The sequence below is a fragment of the Arvicanthis niloticus genome, chromosome 2, assembly GCF_011762505.2.
Source record: "Arvicanthis niloticus isolate mArvNil1 chromosome 2, mArvNil1.pat.X, whole genome shotgun sequence".
In the NCBI taxonomy this organism is placed as follows: domain Eukaryota; kingdom Metazoa; phylum Chordata; class Mammalia; order Rodentia; family Muridae; genus Arvicanthis; species Arvicanthis niloticus.
Genome location: NC_047659.1, coordinates 16380591 through 16400112, shown reverse-complemented (window position 1 = coordinate 16400112; position 19522 = coordinate 16380591). Strand labels below are relative to the sequence as shown.

General features: G+C 52.0%; 1 protein-coding gene across 6 annotated transcripts in view; it reads right to left on the bottom strand.

Moving 5' to 3' along the window:
- Positions 1 to 19221, bottom strand: part of Lhx2 (LIM homeobox 2) — a 30296-nt gene extending 11075 nt beyond the window's left edge. Inside the window, exons 1-3 of one of the 6 annotated variants that reach the window (XM_034496746.2) lie at positions 18751 to 19221; positions 5022 to 5224; positions 3685 to 4112 (exon numbers count right to left, since the gene is read on the bottom strand). In XM_034496746.2, the coding sequence (XP_034352637.1) occupies positions 3685 to 4112; positions 5022 to 5221 (628 nt within the window). In that variant the 5' untranslated portion in view covers positions 5222 to 5224; positions 18751 to 19221. Of the gene's footprint in view, positions 1 to 3680; positions 4113 to 5021; positions 5225 to 5664; positions 5872 to 6529; positions 7437 to 18750 lie in introns of those variants that run through there. The other 5 variants (XM_034496743.2, XM_034496744.2, XM_034496745.2 and 2 more) reach the window with 5 other exon arrangements.
- Between the last annotated feature and the right edge of the window lie 301 nt (positions 19222 to 19522).

Sequence of the window (19522 nt, the reverse complement as noted above, 5' to 3'; positions counted from 1 at the left end):
GAATTAAGTGGCTATCCGGACAACACTACTTAGAAAGCCCTCTCTGGGGAACCCCCTTCCCCTTATCCAAATGCCACTGCCTTGATGGATCCTACTTCAAAGCCTGAGTTGTAAACCAGGAACGACCTTATATCAGGGTTTGTATCCACGTGTACCAAAGCATCCAGATACCCCCTCCTTCAACCAGCGTTTCCCATCCAGGATATCCAGCGTGAAGAATTTAAAAGGGGATCAGAATATGACTCCTGCTAGCCAGCAGCACTAAACCGCACAGGGAATGGACCCTCCTCTTTCTCCCAGCCCCCAGTTCTGCCGGGTTGGGGCAGGCCTCCCCCAGGGGGAATCTCTGGGCTCATCCCTCTGCCCAGCCCCCACCTGGGCCTCACTGCTGTTAATGAGCTCCGTGGGGACCCTGGCGCCCTGTAGGCCCAAGGGAGGTGCCCTGAGAGCGGCCTACTATGGGGGAAGGTGGTACCGAGGAGGAAGGGGGTGGAAGAGACGACCGAGGTAGAAAGCTAGAGAATGGGAGGGGGAAGATGGACAGAACCAAGGGAAAGGAGTAGGGAACTAGAAGCTGTGGCAACCAGGAGAACGGGAAAGCGGGTGGGGGCTATGGCATGGGGGGGGGGGGGAGGAAGAGAGCTGAATGGAATGTCTTCAGAAATAAGGGGGATATGTGGTGGGGAGTCCGCATGACAGAACTAACCCCAGGGCTCAAGAAGACAAGGACCCTATGGAGAAGACTTTTCCAAAAGGCTATTAGCTAGGAAGTCGAGCCAGGAGGGAAGAGCCTGGGAGCCTTAGGTGGCCGGGCCAAGGCCGGCCTGCCGTGAAGGCCGGGGTTGTATCTGGGGCTGGAGCTGGACCTGGAGGAGCCAGGACGGTAGAAGAGGCGCGGATACCCAGACCCCCCTCACTTGCGCCCCTAAAGCCCGGGGGCCCTAAAGCCCGGGGTCGTGTGGGGATTCCCCAAGATCAGTTCTGGGGAGGAGCGAGGGGCTGAGAGAAGGGGGGGAGGACCAGGGCTTTCTCCCCCCCCCCTTTTTTCCTCTCAATTAGGCCGATTCAATGGAGCTAAAGAGCTCGTAAAATCATGAATAATTTACTCGTGATCTGTTATTAACCCATCGGGTTTCGAGCTCTTGTCGCTGGGACTGAACCTGTAATCAAATCTGACTTCGCCTCATTTTACTAAAGACGAGACTGTAGGTTCAATTGTCTAAATAATGGATTGGAATCAAATCAGTAATTACGCCGCCAGGCACACACACACACACACACACACACACACACACACACACACACACACACACACACACAAAGCTGGAGCTCAGGGAGGCCGAGCCGGCCAGCCTATCTGCTCGAGACTCCCGCGGCTGTGGCGCGCAAACAGCGCCGCAAAGTGCACGCTCGGGGCCCCTCGCGGGCTCCGACCAGCGATCGTGAACCCCAAGCCGACCTGCAGCCCCGCTCCGGTTTCCGGGAGATTTGCGTCCTGCCTCTGGGGCAAGGGCAGAGCGCCAAGACCAGAGGGTCCGTGGGAGGCGGGCGGCCACAGCTCCCGCCCCGGAAGAACTTTCCCGACCCTACGACCTGAGGCCTGGGTCACCCTTCCAGAAGCCCCGGGCCCAAGGACCCTCCCTCCCCCCTCTACAACCCTTCCCACCAAGAGTCCAGCTCTACCTCCCTAGGTAGGACAACCCTCTCCCCCACCCCCCGGGCGGCGGTTTGCAAAGTGTCCCTGTGTCTGGCCCCTGGGTGCGGTGCTTTTACACACGCAAACTGGTGTCCTCGCAATCCAGAGCACTGGATTCTCCTTCCACGAGCACTTGCCCGCACCCACAGCCTCACCCTCTCTGGGTCCCACGTTCCAACCCCAGCCACCCCAAGGCCCAGGCTTCAGCCATTTCTCTCCTGTGAGCGCCGGGAGATGAAGGAGGAGGCGAAAGAAAGATCTAAGGAAGTCTGGCTAGGCCGGGCAAGCAACTTAGTCCCGGGAGCCCCGAATAACTGAGCCGCACTGCTACTGCCTGTGGGCCTGAGCGCCGTTCCTCCCAGGACTGAGAGTCCAGGCGGGATAAGGCCGAGACCTGTGCGCGCAATAGGATCGGACAAGCTGAGAAGAAACACAGGGGCGGAAAGAAAGAACTGAAAAGATCGGAATGAAAGAGCGTGGGGGCCAAAGAGAAAAATGAAGTAGCAGAGGGGCCTCTCCGGAACTCAGTTACCAGCCACATCTTCCCCCTGCCTCCTGGGAAGGACAAGGCTGATCAACAAAAAGCAAAAATAAATCCCGAAACCTCACTCTCTTTTTGCTCGGTCACAAACCGGGTGCCAAGCTGGTGCGTCCAAGAAAAAACATCAGACAACTCCCCACACACCAGATACCCCGGAGTAGACCCCCCTCTCTTTTTTAGGGAAGCTGACCCACCTGATAAATAGAAGCCACTTGGTTTGGGGTGAAACGGGCCTGGACCGAATGTACTCTATTTTAAGTCTAGTGGGGGATGAGGAGGTGAGCTGTAAGGAACGTTATCTTTAGTCGTACTTTCGACAAATTTTAAATCGCTGAACCGACCGCCACTTTATCCAACGGGGGGTTGCATTTTCCCCTCCCTAATAGTTTCCAGGATCCTCTATCCAGCAATTTCGTTGGACCGAAAAAGGACCTATACTCCACTAGCCCACACTTCCCTCTGTAAGCAGTTCAGACTATTTAAAGTCCTAATGATCCTAATTTCTCCCCCCCCCCCCCAACAGCCATTCTACAGCCTTGGTTTGTTTGGGTTTTGCAGCCCTCGCCCCCATCTTGTGAATTAGACTAGGGGGAAAAGGAGAAAGAAAAGAAAATCGAGCATCGAGCATCGGATTTGTTGTTACAAACTTAAGAGGGGAAATGACTGCAAATAAATTAGTTCGGAAGCCAGGCGAGTCTTAAACCTTTCCTGGCCCTGCAGACTTAGGGCAGATGTTGGGCCTCAGAACCTCCGCAACTGTTCAGAGCCAGGATGGTGCGGGAATACGCTGGAAAGTCCCCTGACAACAAAGAATGCGAATTGAGCCCCTCGCAGCCCACTGTGAGGACTCGCCAGCTCCTGTGTCTTTGGTGAGAGCTGCTTGCGAGAAGGGGAAAGAAAATCCCCAAGACCTGGAGGTGCCCGGTGCCTGAAGATCGGGCTGGACAGAAAGACCCACAGGCCTTGCTAGCAACAGCTCCAAGCCTGCCGCTCTGGGGACATTCCCTATAACCGGGCTGCAAGCCAAACCCAATGGTGCTCTCGGCCACTGCCAGCCTTTTCTCTTGGGACCCTCACTGCCTAGAGCTGTTGGTCTCCCTACCCTCGGCCACTCCCGAGCCTGTTTGGTGTCAGCGTCGCCTTTCTTTCTCCCCCACACCCCCACCGCTGCACTTTCTGCACAGCAAAGCGGGTTGAGACAAATCAAAGGCGTCTCCTAAATACAATTTCTCAGCAACAAGGTCCTGCACCTGGATCGCCAGTGAACTAAAGCTTTCTCACCTAACGCTTCAACCGAAGGAGAACCGACTGGAAGCCAGAGTGCTTAAGTCCTTTCTATCGGGCACACTGGTGCGTGGGGACAGGGGATAGAGTACCCGTTATACACCTAACACACTGAAATCTTTCCCGCAACCCCGCCAAAGGCTTCAGACGGTCTTGCACTCACCGGCGTTGTAGGCTGCCAGATCTGCCCCGGGTCCCGGACTCTTGCGCTTTCTCGGCCTCCCCTTCTGCACAGTGCCCACGCCGTTGTAGTAGGGAAGACCCAGAGGGTTAGCCCCGGCTGAGCCCAATCCTGCACTCTTAGCTGCCGCCGCTGCCGCCGCCGCCGCTGCCACGTCGGCATGGTTAAAATGTGCTGGGTATTCGCCCTGCAGTAGTGCCTCGAAGTGCAAGCGGCAATAGACCAGGCTGTCCTTCATGCCGAAGTGGTCACCGGTCGTCAGCATCTTGTTACACGTGGTGCATGTGAAGCAGTTGAGGTGATAAACCAAGTCCCGAGCGCGCATCACCATCTCTGAGGCCGAGATGCCCAGGTGGCAGCGGGCGCAGCGCTGCACAGAGAACCGCCTGTGGGGACCATGGAGGGAGGGGCTGTGGGGACAAATGGTTGGGTATCCCCCCATATCTCTATACTCCTCCTCCAGGTGCTGTTGCTGTCACTGGGGGTTGGGTTGGGTCCCCTCCTCAAGATGGACAGCCTGGACTCCAGTTAGAGGGTTAGTGAGAGGGAACTGGATTTTAACCCAGGCCTGGCACTGCCTGAAATAGTTTCCCTTAGCTATCTTCACACCCACAGGAGAGTCTACTGTATTCAGAATCTGAGCAAGTCTTAAGAAAGACTTTACTTAGAATGGGGAGAAACTCCCTCACTTACCCCTTCCTCAACCTTTGCCCCTTCCCTCCAGACCAGCACCTGGGAATCCTACACACCGCTGTAATTTGGAAGAAACAGAGATGGGAAAAGAGAGAAATAGAGACAGAGACACACAGAGAGAATCCATAAATAGACCCTAACTCTAACGCTGGGGAAGAGAAAGAAGACCTTGGCCCTTACTCTTTAACCCTGGCCAACTTTTGGCCTCACTCCCACCCCCCAAAAGACCCGGAACTGAGTTATCCTAGCTCTCTCTCTCCAATTCGATCTCATGTCAGCAGCCAGGCTGCCAGGGTTTCGGGGTGTCTTATTTCTGTCTCCTCTGGTTGAGTCAAGAAACTTCAAAAGGGAAAGTAGTATGAAGACCCCACCCACCCACCCACCCACCCACCCAAGCTGACTTTTTAAGCACCCTACACTCAGAAAGGAGGGTAATATTCTGTTCCTATACTTCATGATTCTCTCCAAGGGTGGCCTCCCTTGCTAATTTAGAAAGTTGTCACCAAATTTTGGTGGGTGCTGGCTTGGAGAAGAAGGGTCTTGGGTAGGGCAACCTGTACTGGGCAAAGCAAAGGAGGTGGAGGGTGTGGGCCTCTGAAGGGCAGCGGGGGCTGGGTCGGAGCTACCTGTAGTAGTCTTCTTTGCAGTAGATGCTGCCATCCTTGCTGAAGCAAGTGAGCTCCGACTCCAGGTTGAGCTTGCATTCACAGCACTTGAGGCAGCGCATGTGCCATTGCTTGTCTACGGCCAGCAGGTAGTAGCGGTCAGAGATCTTGCCCCCACAGCCGGCACACAACGCTGCCCGGTCACTGCTGATGGACGGCATGGTCTACAAAAGGAGAAAGACAGAACGCCGCCATGAGGGACAGCCTACGGCCATGCTCCCACCAAGAAAACTCGCCCTGAGCTCCTTCCCTGGCCCTGGCTATCCTTGAAATCCGCCTAGAGGACGGTCTAGCTAGGCAGCCCCCTTTTCTCCATCTAATAGGCCCAAGCTGCACAGTTCAGCTCCAGACTATCAACGAGCCAAGCCGCAGCAGCACAGCTTTCCAGTTCTAAGTTGTTCTCAGGCCTCAGGTCTCGCCACTCCTGCCCTCATGCCTTGGTCCCAGGAATGTCCCCGCAGCGTTTAAGTACTGGGACAGAGGGGACTCTTCCCCCAAGCTCTCCAAGGGAATTCCTCAACGTGTTTATTAAAAGTGCTGAGCCTCAGAAAAGAACTAAGGGGGTAAAGTAAGGTGAGTATTAAAAGTCTCCCTCCACACGCACTCCTCTTCAGAGAGGCAGCAGGGATCCTGGCCTCAAGCCTCAGTAGCCTCTTGATCCTTAGACCAAAGGTTCAGCCCAGGGCAGGTTCGGCAACTTCTGGTCCCCGCTCGGGTCTTGCAAGAAGGTTAAGGGCGACCTTCCAGGAGGGTGCAAGACAGGCCCATCTGAGTTTCTTCCTAACAAAACATTTTGAGCAGCGGAGGTTTATCCAGAAAGAAGGGCTCAGGGGAAACCCGGAGGTCACGGAGCTGTGGCTCTAAAAGGGAGAAACTCGGGCCAGGCTTCCCACCTCCTCCGTCTCTAAAGGTCACTGCAGCCGCCGCTTAGGCAGCGTCTGCTAGTCTGGCCCCGGGGGAGGCTATTTGGGGCCGGGACGGCAGAGCCAGGTACAGAGAACCTAATGGAGTCTCCTTCCTCAGAAGCCAGGCTGGAGACTGAACTCCGAACCATTGCCTGGCCAAATCTAGCCAGTTGGGAACACGGGTCATGATCAACGGAAAGTGCTGGCCCAGATGTCGCAGGGCCCTGAAACTGAGCTAAGGAGAGAATCCCAGACTGCCAGAAGACTGAAAGCGACTCAAACCAGCTAGAGCGTCCACCGGTTCTCCCTTTTCCCCGAGGCGTGGGCGCCAGTGGAGAAGTGGAGAGTCAGGACTGGGACCGGAGTGCAGAGAGCGGGGAGAAGAGAGTGGCCTCCACTTCTAGAACAACGTTCTCCTCTACCCTCGCGGTCCAGATCAGGGTTTCAACCTTGACTCCCTGCTCCGCTCTAGCAGCCGAGTTTCCCCTGAGTATGGAGCCCCGGGCCTCGCACCCTGTCCGAGGATCCCCCAGCCTTGGTCCCGTGCGTCTCGGAGGACTCTACCTAAAGTTCGGGGAACAGAGGCGCTGGCTGGCCCCGCCAGGTCCCAGCTCTCAGCCCCAACTCCACAGCCGCGCGCCTACCGTCTCCGTGTCGCCGCGGTCGATGGCAGAGCTGATGGCCGGAGCCTCGCTCTTGGCCCTGCGGTCCATCTCGTCGATGACCCCGTGCACCTCGGGGCCCGACAGACTGTGGAACAGCATCGCGGCGGGACCGGGGACGCGGCTGCCCCGAGGAAGGGCTTGCCCCCCGCCTCAGCTGCCTGGCGCTCCCGGCGTTAACCGGCCCAGTGCATCGCCACCGCGGCCCCGGCCCCGCCCGAGCTCGGCTGCGCCCCCAGGCCGGGATCCGGGCCCCGGGCGCCCGCGGGCCAGGACGCCTCCCGCCGAGGCGTGGGGGCAGCTACATCGCGGGGCGCCTGGGCGGCGGCGCCGAAGCCAGGGTCACAAGGGCAGGGGGTGAGGTGGGGGCGGGAGACCAGGGCAGAGGTCGGCGCCCGCTGTGGGCGCTTTCACGCCGCAGGCATCGCTCGCTGGGCTCTGGCGCCCAAGGCGCAAATCAGGGGCGCAAACTCTGCCCCAGGCGGCAGTGGCTGCAGTCAGGGTTCACCCAGGAACAGCTAGGTGCCCGCGGCGGCCCAGAAGCCTGGACGTCTCTTCCCCCCGGGGTGTGTTCCCAACCAAAGGCGAACTGGAGTAGGGGTCTCTGCGAAGCCTGCGAGCTGAGCCGAGCCACCGGGAGAATTGAAGAGGAGGAGGAGGAGGAAGAGGAGGAGGCGGAGGAGGAGGAGGTGGAGGAGGAGAAAAAGGAGGAGGAGCAGAGTGGGAGGAGGAGCCGCCGGCCGCGGGCCCAGCCGCGCGCAATGCTACCCAAGCGCGCGCCGAGCTCAGCCTCGGCTCCGCAGTCCGCGCCAGCGCAAGCCTCCGCGCCTTTTCTACAGCCGCGCCTGACATCACGTCCTGCCGCCGTGCCATTGGCCGCCCGGCGCCCCAGGCCTTGGCAGCGCGTGCTCCGGGAAGGCGGGAGACCCAGAGGGAGGGGAGAGGCTAGAGGAGGAGAAGAGCGAAGAGAGGAGGTGGTGGGAGCTGGTGGGCGAGGCTGGAGGAGGAGGCGCGAGGGAGGGAGAAGGGAGAGCGCGGGGTTTGGACTTTCTAAGCTGCGAACAGTTTCCTGTGTTTCTTCAGGAAGGAAAATTAAACCTTCTTGGAGTCTCTACCCTAGGAAAGCGCTGCCAAAGGATGCTTGAGGAGGTCTCCATTCTCCGCTTTAGCCTCTGGAACCTGGGGGTGGGAAGGGGCAGAGAAGACAGACCGAGAATACAGTTTCAAGAGCCTTCGGCTGCTTCCCGCCCAGCTGGGCTTCGGTCTGGGGCGCTACTCTCCGCGCTGCGGGCAGCGGCGCAGCCCTCCCGGGGAACAGGCGCAAGTGCCACGGGAGCAATGACTCCCACGGGTAGAAGGCCGGCCAGCATATCCTCTCTCCAAGTGAGCTAGGGACTGTACTGCCAGACGTGTTGCTCCTGTTCCCCAAAGCTCTGCAGTCTGGAGGCATGTCTTTAGGAACTCAGAAAAAGAAACAAGGAGTCCATAGCTCTCCCATGTACATGCAGTGTGATCCCGAGAGAATGACTCAACCTCCTTTATAATGTTTGACTTTCTCAATGGGAAACAAGAAGGTCCCCTCCTTTTGGGTGTTTGGGTGTGATGAAAGAAAGAAATGAATGGAAAATGTGTAGAACATAGTAGGCACTCAGAATTTCTTAATCGCCCCCTCTCTTTTCCTATCCAAACCTTCTCACTCTGGGGATATACTTGGCAGTTCGTATAGACCACAGGCCTATTCTCTTCCTATGGGCACTCCATCCCACTACCACTCCTTCACTCCCAGTCTGGATCCACCCAGCCACCAGGTTGCACAAGAACTAACAATAACATGGCCTGCCCAGCAAATCCCAACTGCCAGCCCCGAGTCTCTTGGCTGAACCTGGGGCAATGGCTAGGTGTCTGATGGAACAGGGAGGGATTTGGGAAATTTTTTTTTTTTTAAAAAAAGTGATTTTGGGTGAAAAAGAAAAAAAAGGGCAAGTCAGTTACTGAAACTCCTTTTCTGGGTTCATTTTGCAAGTTGCTTTCTTTCCATGTGATAGTGGATAGACATGTGGTCTGAAATGTCAGTCTGCTTGCCTGGCACGATTAAAGGGAAACCAGGACCTCTGTAGTTTATCTCACAGGACACAGGATCGAGGCAGCATGAAGTCACACTTTCTACATAGTGTACATAACTTTTGCGCACAAGTGTGTATTACACTTGTGCTTAAGCTCGTGTTCATGTGTGAAAATGCTCCTGTTAGTCTCTTTTGGCAAAAGCACAGCCAGTATGAATTTTATCTTTGTTGGCAAAACCATAACCAGCACAACAGTACAGGGGATATACAGGTGGACGTCATACCCAAGGAGGCATCTGAACACCCAGGACTAACACTTGTGTGCTGAGGCGAGCCTACTTGATCTTCTGTGAGCTCCTATCAGGTGGATTTGCAAAAACTCTTCAAATTATACATGTATGTGTACAGATTGCATGTGTAGAGATCCTCTAACTCTAGGGAAAGACCATCAACCTAAAGACAAGCATGGTCATGTGCAATCACAAAGACGCTGGCCCACGGTCAACTCTAAGACTATATTAGCACGTTATACTGGGGTATTTGAGACAGTTTTTTTTTTTTTTCTCAAAGAACGTAGGAAATGAAAATTGAATCTGGGAGTCACCAATGTTGATCTGGGGGTTGTTCAAGGGACAGGAGACTTTGTAGGAAGCCTGAGGTGATGTCCTTAGTGTTGGCTGGACTCAAGGGGCTACCTTCAGAGCTGGGAAGGGGATAGCTGGTGGTTCTTGTTAAAAGCTGCCCAGAGGGTGGGGAATTATACCCATAAAGAGATGTACAGCATGCGGTACCCACCTCTCTGACCGGCAGCCCCATCCAACCTTGCCCTCAACTCTCTGGCTGTTGGGATCCCCACCCGGGGCACTTCTCTATTTATTCCTCGCATCTGGCTAGGACGCAATAGTATCTATTGGAGGCTCAAGCTCATCTCCCGCCGCGGGGAGGCATCTGGGCACTCCGGCCCTGGGTTCAGAGGCCGCTAAGTTTGTTAATCACTGGGGGACGTCGCACAACCGCTCTGCCCTGTCCTGGGAGACTAGGCAAGGCGAGGAACAGGCTGTAAACACAGATCCTGACACGTGAGTGACATTTACACAGTGCGAGGAGCTGCAGCCGAGAGAAAGGCTGTGGTGGGGTGGGGGTGGGGGATCAGGCTAAGACAGGTAACTGAAACATTCACAAATGCTCTCGACCCTCTCCCCCTGCCAGGGGTAAAGCACCGTCAGTTCCCGATACCCTGCGTTTTGTTGAAGGTGACAGGTGAACGGGATTCAGGTCTGGCCACTGTCGCCACTGCCTACCTCCCCACCATCTGCTTCCCCGCAGACTAGCAGACCCGCCGCATAATGAGGTAGCAGCCTCCAGCCGGCCACCGTGACTAACTCAGAACAAAAGCGCTCCTCCACGCCTTCTCCAACAAAAGGGCCACCAGCCCTGGCGCTCCCCGAAGGCTGCGGGGCTCCCGGCTGCCGGCTGCGGAGATGCCGCGCGCAAACTTCCCGGGGCTCCCGGGGCTGGCGGCGCCACCCGGCCGGGGCCGCGGAGGGAGGAAGCGCCTAGCCCAGGGAGAAAGTGAGGCCAGGCTGGAGGAGGGGAGAGAGGGAGGAGGGCGCCGGCCGCAGCGGAACCAGGGTGATTGATCTGCGCGCTGTTCCCGGCGCTCTGTCCCGTTATTAGAGCGGCCAAAGCAGGGCCACGCAAATACCCTCGGAATCGCCAACTAATTGACGCTGCAGGCAACTATTTCATTGTGCGCGCTGGTTTTATGTCTTCATAGCCGGTGATTGACAAGGTGTAATTAGTCATCTCACTCGGTGATAAACATGGGCACCCTCCTCCCGCGGCATCAGGCCGAGTGTACCAGCAGAGGAAGCGATAGTTGACGCTGATATACCATTAAATCAAAATGAAGACGTTCAGAAGTGTGTGTTTGCTGTGACGCTCTCGTGGTTTATTTCTCAAATACGGCACCAACAGATTTACTTGATTTGCAAGTTAACTACAACATTAACTGGTTTTATTTATTTTGCCTCTTTCCTTCCTCTTCCTAGGCAGGGATGTTACTCTTGGAGTATGTGAAGACAGTTTGCTTTTTGACAAGCGAGCAAGCGGGCGCCCAGATTTCTACAGCCTTTGGAGTCTCCCCGGAGGGAAAGGCAGATAGAACAAACCTCGAACTGGGGAGCCATCCTGGAAGGACTCAGCACAGGGGAACCGCCCCACCCTTTGGCCCCAGACTCTCCTGCCTGGGGCTCCCCGCTTGGTGCTACTATAGGATTGCCTCGAGCTCTGAGGATGAAGCTGGGGTTTAGGGTTCCGGAAACCTCTCGAATAACAACTGTGGGGGAGAAAGAGAGTCTGCCAACATTTCTTCCCGGCCTCACAACGGAAAGGACTGTTTTCTTAGAACTGTTGGCTTCAGTCACAGAGCCAGTGGCCCGCCACTATTGCTTCTGTCCCCTATGTAAAGCATGACTTCTCTGTGCTTGTTTGTACGTTCAGCAAATTACAGTCCTTGCTTACTAAAGTGAGTCTTGCTCAGATAAATCTCTCTCTCTCTCTCTCTCTCTCTCTCTCTCTCTCTCTCTCCCTCCCTCCCTCCCTCCCTCCCTCCCTCCCTCCCTCCTGTTACTGTTACTGATGCTGGTTACTCATTTCAGAAACCTGGATGCTAACATTTAAGTGGGAAGCGGCCTGATCTGTTTTGAGAGCATTAACCGAACAAAGCCACCAACATCTGAAAATCCGTCTCCAGGTTACCCCACGTGCCCCCAGGAGACCCAATTGGGGAATGGTTCCTGCACTTTTGCCTTCTTTCCAACCTGTTTCTTTCTTTCTTATAGAACAGAAAAAATGAAATGATTTTCCCCCACCAGGCAAAGGAATGTGGGGAGGAGGCAGCACCAGGAGAAGGTGGGGTGAGGGTCACAGAGACGGTCAAGGAGCCCTGTATCTTCAATGAGGACTGTCTTCCACCCCGAGGCTTGCGGCCCTTGTTCGGGCAAGGGAAGGCTGTTTTATATTGATGACAGAGGTTGTCTGCAGCAGCAAATGTGATCAGGCATGGCTCTTTCACTAGGAAATCTGTTCATTGTTTTGGTCATACCATACAGAGATCTGCTGATCACCAGTATTGACAATATAAGTCAGTGGGACCTTCATTATTTCCAGGAGGAACCCCATGTCTGTGACACTAGAACAGAGAGGTAGCTTGGCCCATGGCAGACAGACAGGAGCCCAATTCCTCCTCCTCCTCTCCCTGCAGCGATCTGAACAATTGGGGGGGGGGGGGACGCCTCCCTGGGAGTCAGCTGAGAAGGTTGGGGAACTAACCAGGGCTCACGCTCTCTCTCTCTAGGGCCCTGTTAAATGCACTGAACTTAAAATGAAACACGAAGTGTGAATTTCAGGTTTGAACATGATGCATCGGGAAATGTGAAGGTTGGCAGCCCTTTCCTCCCTCCTGCCTTTCGGTAGCAGGTATTAATATTGTATTAAATGTTATGAGAAAGTAAGGGCTGTGGAGAGGAATGTGCTCAGATGCAATTTTGTCAAGGTTTTTATCTGTGATTATGGTTCCAGATGTAGAAACTCCCGGAGGAGAGAAATGAGGGGCTGCTGGCATGTGACATGTGTTTTAAGGTGTTTGGCAGTGTTTCTCAAAGTGGTGACAAAATGTTCAATTTTATTACAGGGAATTGGTAAAAGAAATACGAATTCTAGGTCACAGATTACTCACCTTCAGCAAAAACAATTTACCATTATTGATTAGGGTGTGGAAAGTTTGTATCTGGGCTCTCCTCAAATCACATTGCCAACAATATAAATCTGTCAGATCAAATTATTCTTAAAGAACAATTGCAACAAAATACACAATAGCTAATTGCATTCTCCTTTTTCCTCCAGCTAATTTCCAAAAAAAAAAAAAAAAGTACACACTGCCCTAGAATGGAAGGGAAAGTGAATATCACAGAGGCCTTGCATTTAGTGTGCTACAAGGATATTTTGTATCTAGAGGGTCAGTTCTTTTTAACTTAGTCCAGAATAATAGTTAGTCCTAAAAAGGACATTTTGCTAACCCCTGGTTTCAGTCTTTCAGATTAAAGAGAGCAATAAATTTTCCCACATAGGGAACCTTAGTTGCTTAAATGAGAATCGGGAAGATTCTGTAGGAGGAAGTAGGGACGATGGTGATGGAAGAGGAAGTAGAAAAACCACCAGGTGGCTGGCATCTCTTCTAATTCCATGCACTTAATACTGGAAATTTTTCCCACCAGTCTTCTTTTTTTTTTTTTCAAAGGCATCTCCACCATCCTCTCAGAATGCAAGACACCCTAAACTCCATTTTGAACACAAGTTTCTCCAATAAATCTTTTATGAGCTTCACATACACAAGCATTAATAGATTGGGGTACCCAGCTATGGCTCACTAGCTTGAAGGTGGGTTTGGTAACTACTTCCATAGAACAGAAAGGTTTTGCCTCAAGATTCTGGGTTTTATTTCTCCCAGGATCCCCCACCAAAGGCCAAAAGAGTCTATCCACTTACCGACACCACTGCTGCTTACAAGTCGTCCCACACCCAGCACACCCATTCAAGCCCATTCTTTCTGTCATCCTAACCAAGACACCCTGCTTTGTGCTCTCCAGCCTTTTACCATCACAGATCATACTAGGCTTCAATTCAAATTGCACCTTCCATGGGAATCCAGAAACATCCTCTCTTTAGTGTAGGTTCAGGTACTTTCCCAACCTTCCAACCAGAATAGTGAGTTTGGGAGAGAAAATAGTCAACATGACTACCATTTCATCCAAAGCTCTTAGCAAAAGACCTCTCAGTATGCCCAGTCCAACTTTTTCCAGGGTCTGATTAGCGAATCTTTATTGCTGTCCAGGGAAGTTGCCATTGTCTCTTTAGGTGAGAAATGAGTCATTTCCCACAGATGCTTCAGCTAAAGCCCAGCCCCTAGGCACCCCCTCCCCCAACATTTTTTATTCTTCCATTAATTAAAACAACTAATGTCCCATTGATTATCTTTGCATGAATGGAAATCATTAGAACCTTGCAGGTATATGGGAAATTCTGTTTGCTTAAGTATTCACACTTTGATTTCCTATAAACTCATTTTTTCAAGCAGAAAGAAATTCAAACAAAACAAAAACAAATCTCTGACGCTTTGCAATGAAATATGAAAACTAGTTTTCAATGAGCTTGTGGAGATCTCTGGCAGGAAAAGGTGTTCGGATGGCCCTGTACTATCACTGAAGTTGACCCTCCGATAAAGGGATCCTAGACAGTTAAGGCAGACATTGATAGGTTGGCAGACTTGTGCTTGTTTGGAGTTATACAAGCTATTCCAAACTGACTTTCAAACCACTGTGTCAGCCCTCAAAAGTGAATAAAAAAAAAAAAAAGGAGGAGGAGGAGGAGGAGGAGGAGGAGGAGGAGGAAGAGGAGGAAGAGGAGGAAGAGGAGGAAAGGCAGTGGACAACTGGATCTGTTTGGGACTTCCCAATCAGTTGACCAGTTCAGCTTGGATCCGTTTCTGGGGGCAGCCATAATTAGAGTGATCTATTTTACATTTACTTCTCTGTGCAAGCAGTACATTACCCACTCTTCCCTTGCTTATTAAATAGTGCCACCTGCACCAGACTCAACAAAGCTCTCCCATCAGTCAGGCCCAGCTAAGGGTCCCAGACCATATATTACCATTAACTGAAGCTGAATAGTTGGTGACAAGTAAAAGCAATTTCTGGGACCTGTTTTTGAACAATCTTTTTAGCAAAAAAGTATGAACTCCTCAAATTGTCATCTTTTATAAACCCATTCTATTTTCTCTATATAGTAACTTAAACAACAGTTAGCAAGTTGTTTAATTAATGTGCTATCTATCCTCTGCATGTCACCAAGGTGCCTCCACCACAAATGTTCATAGGTACTAGCCAACGCGGTCAATATTTTGTCACTCAAAGCCTCTGAGGCTGATAGCTCTAATGGTATAAAAAGGATCTAAAGAGTCCAATACAAGGCAAAGGACAGTTTTCAGGAAACTAGTCATGGATAGTCTGAATCCAGAGAGAAACGGGCAGAATAAAGCGAGTGAGGCAGGAGCAGAGAGGGGAGAGGCAGAAAAGGAAGCTACATAGACATTAGTGGCTTAAGAAAGGCACAGGAAGTTTCTAGCAAACATGGGACCATTTCTGACATTCAGCTATGTTCTAACAAACTCGCCTTTCCAAAGCTGATGATTTACACATCTTTAAGAGCCTCAAACCTCACTGTGGCTTGTTCTTTTAAAAGCTTCCTGCTTTGTTCCAAATACTGCTTATCGTTGGCATTGTCAACAGCTCTGCATCTGGGAGAGATTAATTAAGTGATAGGTCAGACACAATGAGGTGAAAGGGCATGTCCACCCAATCAGAGCTGATTCATCCATTTCAGGATGGATCAACTTTTTTTTTTTTCCAGAGAGAAAGAGAGAGAGAGAGAGAGAGAGAGAGAGAGAGAGAGAGAGAGAGAGAGAGAGAGAGAGAGAGAGAGGCAGGCCAATTTTGGTTCCATCTCAAGGAGGGATTTGTCAATAGGGATGACTGAGCTCCTCTGATGAGGTGTACATAGCTGAAAAGAATGTTTTGCAGATAGAAAAAAATATAAAAATCTACATTCTGTCTTTTTAAGGTTTGAAAATAAATCCCAACTATCAATCCTGTCTGTATGCTCAAGTTTCACAATCTGTGTGAGAGATGATTTTCCTGAATGTGAGTCTCTTACAAAATAGCTACTTGGATGGATAAGATTGCTATATAACAATAAAAATTTAAAAGTTCATTTTCACTCCCTTCTCCTCCCCCCTGGGTGTCTGACAAAACACAACTCCTTCCTCTTGAGTCCACTTTTTAATTTCTAGAAGGAAAAAAAAAAAAAAAAAACGAGAGAAAGACATAGGAAAAGGAGCCAGAAAGGAGGGGATGAAAGAAGGAGGGGGGTGTGTTTCTAGGTATCATGGACGAAAATTTCCAGACCAATTAGAGATTATCTTTAAACCTCTATCCTCCACCCCCTCCACACCTTTCTGAATAGATCTTTAGATTAATGAGAAATTAGTTAATTGGGGAAAGCCATGTGGCCAGTTAGCTTGGTTCCTAAGCAGAAAGGGTGGAGGATGTTAGATCCTACCCCAAGAAATGGTTCCCTCTCCATTTCATCAGCCATGCATCAGTGTGGGTCAAAACTGGTTGCAAAATTGTGGTGTGAGTGAGTGTGTGTGTGTGTGTGTGTGTGTGTGTGTTTATCAGACAGATGAATGGACAGACAGATATAAACTCTGAGCCTGTTAACAAGGCTGGGTCAAGTGAAGTGATTGCTCTGGCTAGACTACAAGTAAGATATTTGGAATATTTTTACTTCATTTTTGAACATGTCTGCTAATAAAACTCTCATTTTCTAAAGTCTTTCTTTCTTTCTCTCTCTCTTTCTTTCTTTCCAGATGGATGTTAAGCAATGGTAGTGATGTTTTCAGTTGACTAGCCATTTCTCTTTGCCAAAGAAACCAAATGCTAGTATCTTAGTTATCCAATTCTTTAAATCATCTGGGATCTATCTATATTTCTAAAACTGAGCAGAAATACTTAACAGCCTGATCAATAGCCATTGACCGTCAGCACACCTCGCCACCCTAACATGCACAGCTTGATCATGTATATTTGATCATTGAAAAATTCAAAGCATCTTTCAGCAGTATATCAAGCTTCCCATAAAATAGTCTGTCTGTGGTCTTAAAAAGAATGTGAGTTGTTCTCTCTCCTGCATTTATCTATCCATCCATTTATACACACACACACCACACACACACACACAGAGAGAGAGAGAGAGAGAGAGAGAGAGAGAGAGAGAGAGAGAGAGAGAGAGGAGGGAGAGGGAATGGGGAGACACACACACACACACACACACACCTCCTTCCTGGAGAATTTATTGCTCATATATTTGATGAAGAACAAGGTAATTAACTGTGAGGCTGTGCATCTGGGCAGCACTTCATATCCATTGCAATAATAAAACACTTTTTTCACATTTTAGCAGAAGAAAGGCTTAGTTCTGCCCATAGATTCAGAGGACCCCAGAGTCTCTGTCTGCAAAGCCTCCTTGTTATAAATCCTACCTTCCTCTTAAGTGATGGCACACACAATTGCACCAAGGGGCACTAAGTTTACTGTGCAAAAGCATTGCAAAAAAAAAAAAAAAAAAAAAAAAAAAGCTGGTCCCTTCTCAGAGCTTTAGCATTAGTATGTGGTAGTTTGAAATATATACATCTGGGCTCCTCAATACCCAATCTGCTTGGCAGCAAACTGGGGCAAGGGTCCAAGGACTTGTTCTGTAAAGGGCCACAAGTACAAAGTGCATTTTAGAATCCCAGGGGCTGGTTTCCTGAGCATGTGCCACTATGATCTAGTTAGCCCAAAAAGAACCAGTTATATAGAATTTTCTCATATCCAGGGCTCAAAAACTGATTCTAAGTTTCTCTATAATGGAACCCACAGACCCATTCAAATCACTCTAGGGATCTGACCCAAAGAATACATCTGGCAAACCTACTCCAAGTTCCCAGTGCAAGTCCTTAGAACCTTTACCCCAGAGACCATCCCTACCCCCAGTCAGGAAAAAAAATTACCTGCAGAACCTCCCATCTCCGGAGTCCCCTGTTCTGTATTGCAAACTGTGCTCAGCACAAATTATTCGGGGGGGGGGGGGCTTCCTTCTAAAAGCAGCAGCATCTGGGCCAAGGCTCCCTCCTTTAAAGGAGGGGGACTTCATATGATAATACGTGTAATATGATATGGAATGACAGAATGCATGACAGTTGCCCATAATACAGAGAAGTCAGTCAAAGGACAGAGGGGACATTTGGATAATTACCATCCATTGGCTAGTCAATCACTCGAACAGAGAGAAACTGCACAAAACCCACAATGGAGTTGGGAAACAAAAGAGACCCGAGCCAGACTCAGGATTAACCGGTCTAAAGCGATCTAAATGCTTTTGTGTCTGAAGAACTGAGGCTCCCGGGTTGCCCCCCCTCATCCCAGGGAACTAATTGCGGGGATCAGAGTTAAGGCTTTCTCCCTCCTTTCCTATTTCTCTTTGTAGACTGCTCACCACGCAGTGAAAAACAAATGATTTCTCTCTGTGTGTTCATTAAAGTACTTTAAAGTTAAGGAGGTGCAGGAGGGAAGCGAGATGTGGCCCCCTGTCCAGAGGTTGAGAGTCTTCTACTATGGAAGATGCTAAAATAGTCTCCCTTGGCCTTAATTCTTTGTTTGAGGGTAAGGTCTTTCCTTCTTGCCCCTTGGAAACAAATACTCATGCACCTGACTGGGACTGGGCAGCTGTCTTCGTTCTGACAGAGATGGACTTCTGGTACCCACCCAGCTTTGAGTGAAAAGTATCTCTGCGTTGCCTCCACACCAGAAAAACATCAGGTCCCCTGCCCTGAGTTAAAGAACTGCTCATCTAATTAAGTGGGGAAAGGGGGCAACAGAAAAGCGCGACTAGCCTTCAATGGGTGGGTGCTACGGACTGAGATGGTTGAAAATTGTGGGTAGAGAGGAAATCTTTGTAAATTGAGAAGTGAGAAAGAGGGAACAACCTCTTCTAAATTGGAAGAAAGAGAAAACAGGCTTGTTTGGAAAGAAGATTAGAGACCTATTTCTTGTTTAGGAAAGAAAGACGAAATGGGGTGATTCCTCTAAAGAGACATCAGGAAATGGTGATTTCAGAGACTGAGAGAGGGTAGTGAGAGATGGAGAGAATTCCTTAAAAGAGATGGACACTAGAGCTTCGTACCCGAAAGCCAGACCCTCCACTCCCAGGACTGGAAGACTGGTAACTATCACCCAGTTCCTTCCAGGGTCTCAATCCACAATTCATCTCGTATCCCTGACGGGACCTTGCAAGTCCCGGGCTGGGTGGCAGCCGCAGCTTCAGTGACGACCTGCGGGTACCCGCCCGCGGTGGCCCAGCCCCGCGCCCTACGCGCAGCCCTCCCAGTCCCGGCGCCTCTTACCTTGGTGAGCCCTCGGCAGCGGGTGTGGCCGACTCTGCGAGCGGCCCCCGGCCAGGGCCGGGGCGCAGGGGGCGGCGGTGCGGGACTTGGGGGCAGCAGCAGGGTGAACGCTGGAGGGGCTGGCACGGTGCCCTGAGGGGGGGACGGGGCGGAGGGCAGCCCTGGGGCCTGGCGATGTCCGCAGGGGGCCGGAGAGGGGCGCCGGGGCGCGGGTCGGGGGACCAGGGGCTCCCTCCTGGGGCCAGTAGGGCGCTCCAGCCTGAGGGGCCGGCCCGGGAGCCCGGGCTGCGCAGCGATCGGAGTGGCTGCTGGCTTGCCTGGGCTGACAAATCAATCAGGGTCCGCGGAGTCCCGGGAGTTGCCACCCTGACTGCGGCGCGCGGTCCCCGTGAGCCCGGAGCTGCCAGCTGACAGCCGCCTCCAGTGGGCTCGGGCTGGCGGCGGTCATTAGGCTGCGGGCGCGGGCGGGGGCGGCCGGGCCGGCGGGAGCGCCGGGAGGAGGCGAACGTGCCGTAGCGTCCTGGCCTGGGCGCCCCGCCCGCCGCCGTCCCGAGCCCACTGGGCTCCTCGCCGCCCCCACCCCCCGCCCCCGCTCCCGCCCAGTCACTGGCTTCGCCGGCTCCGCTCCCGGTTTGGCTCGGCCCACCTCCCTCTGTCTCCCTCCATCCCCGGTGTCTGTCGATCTTCTTGTCTGCTGTCCTCCCCGATCCCTCCCTGCGTCTCCAGCTTTTCCTTGCTGCGCCTCTTTTTCCCAAGGTGGGGCTGCCTCTCT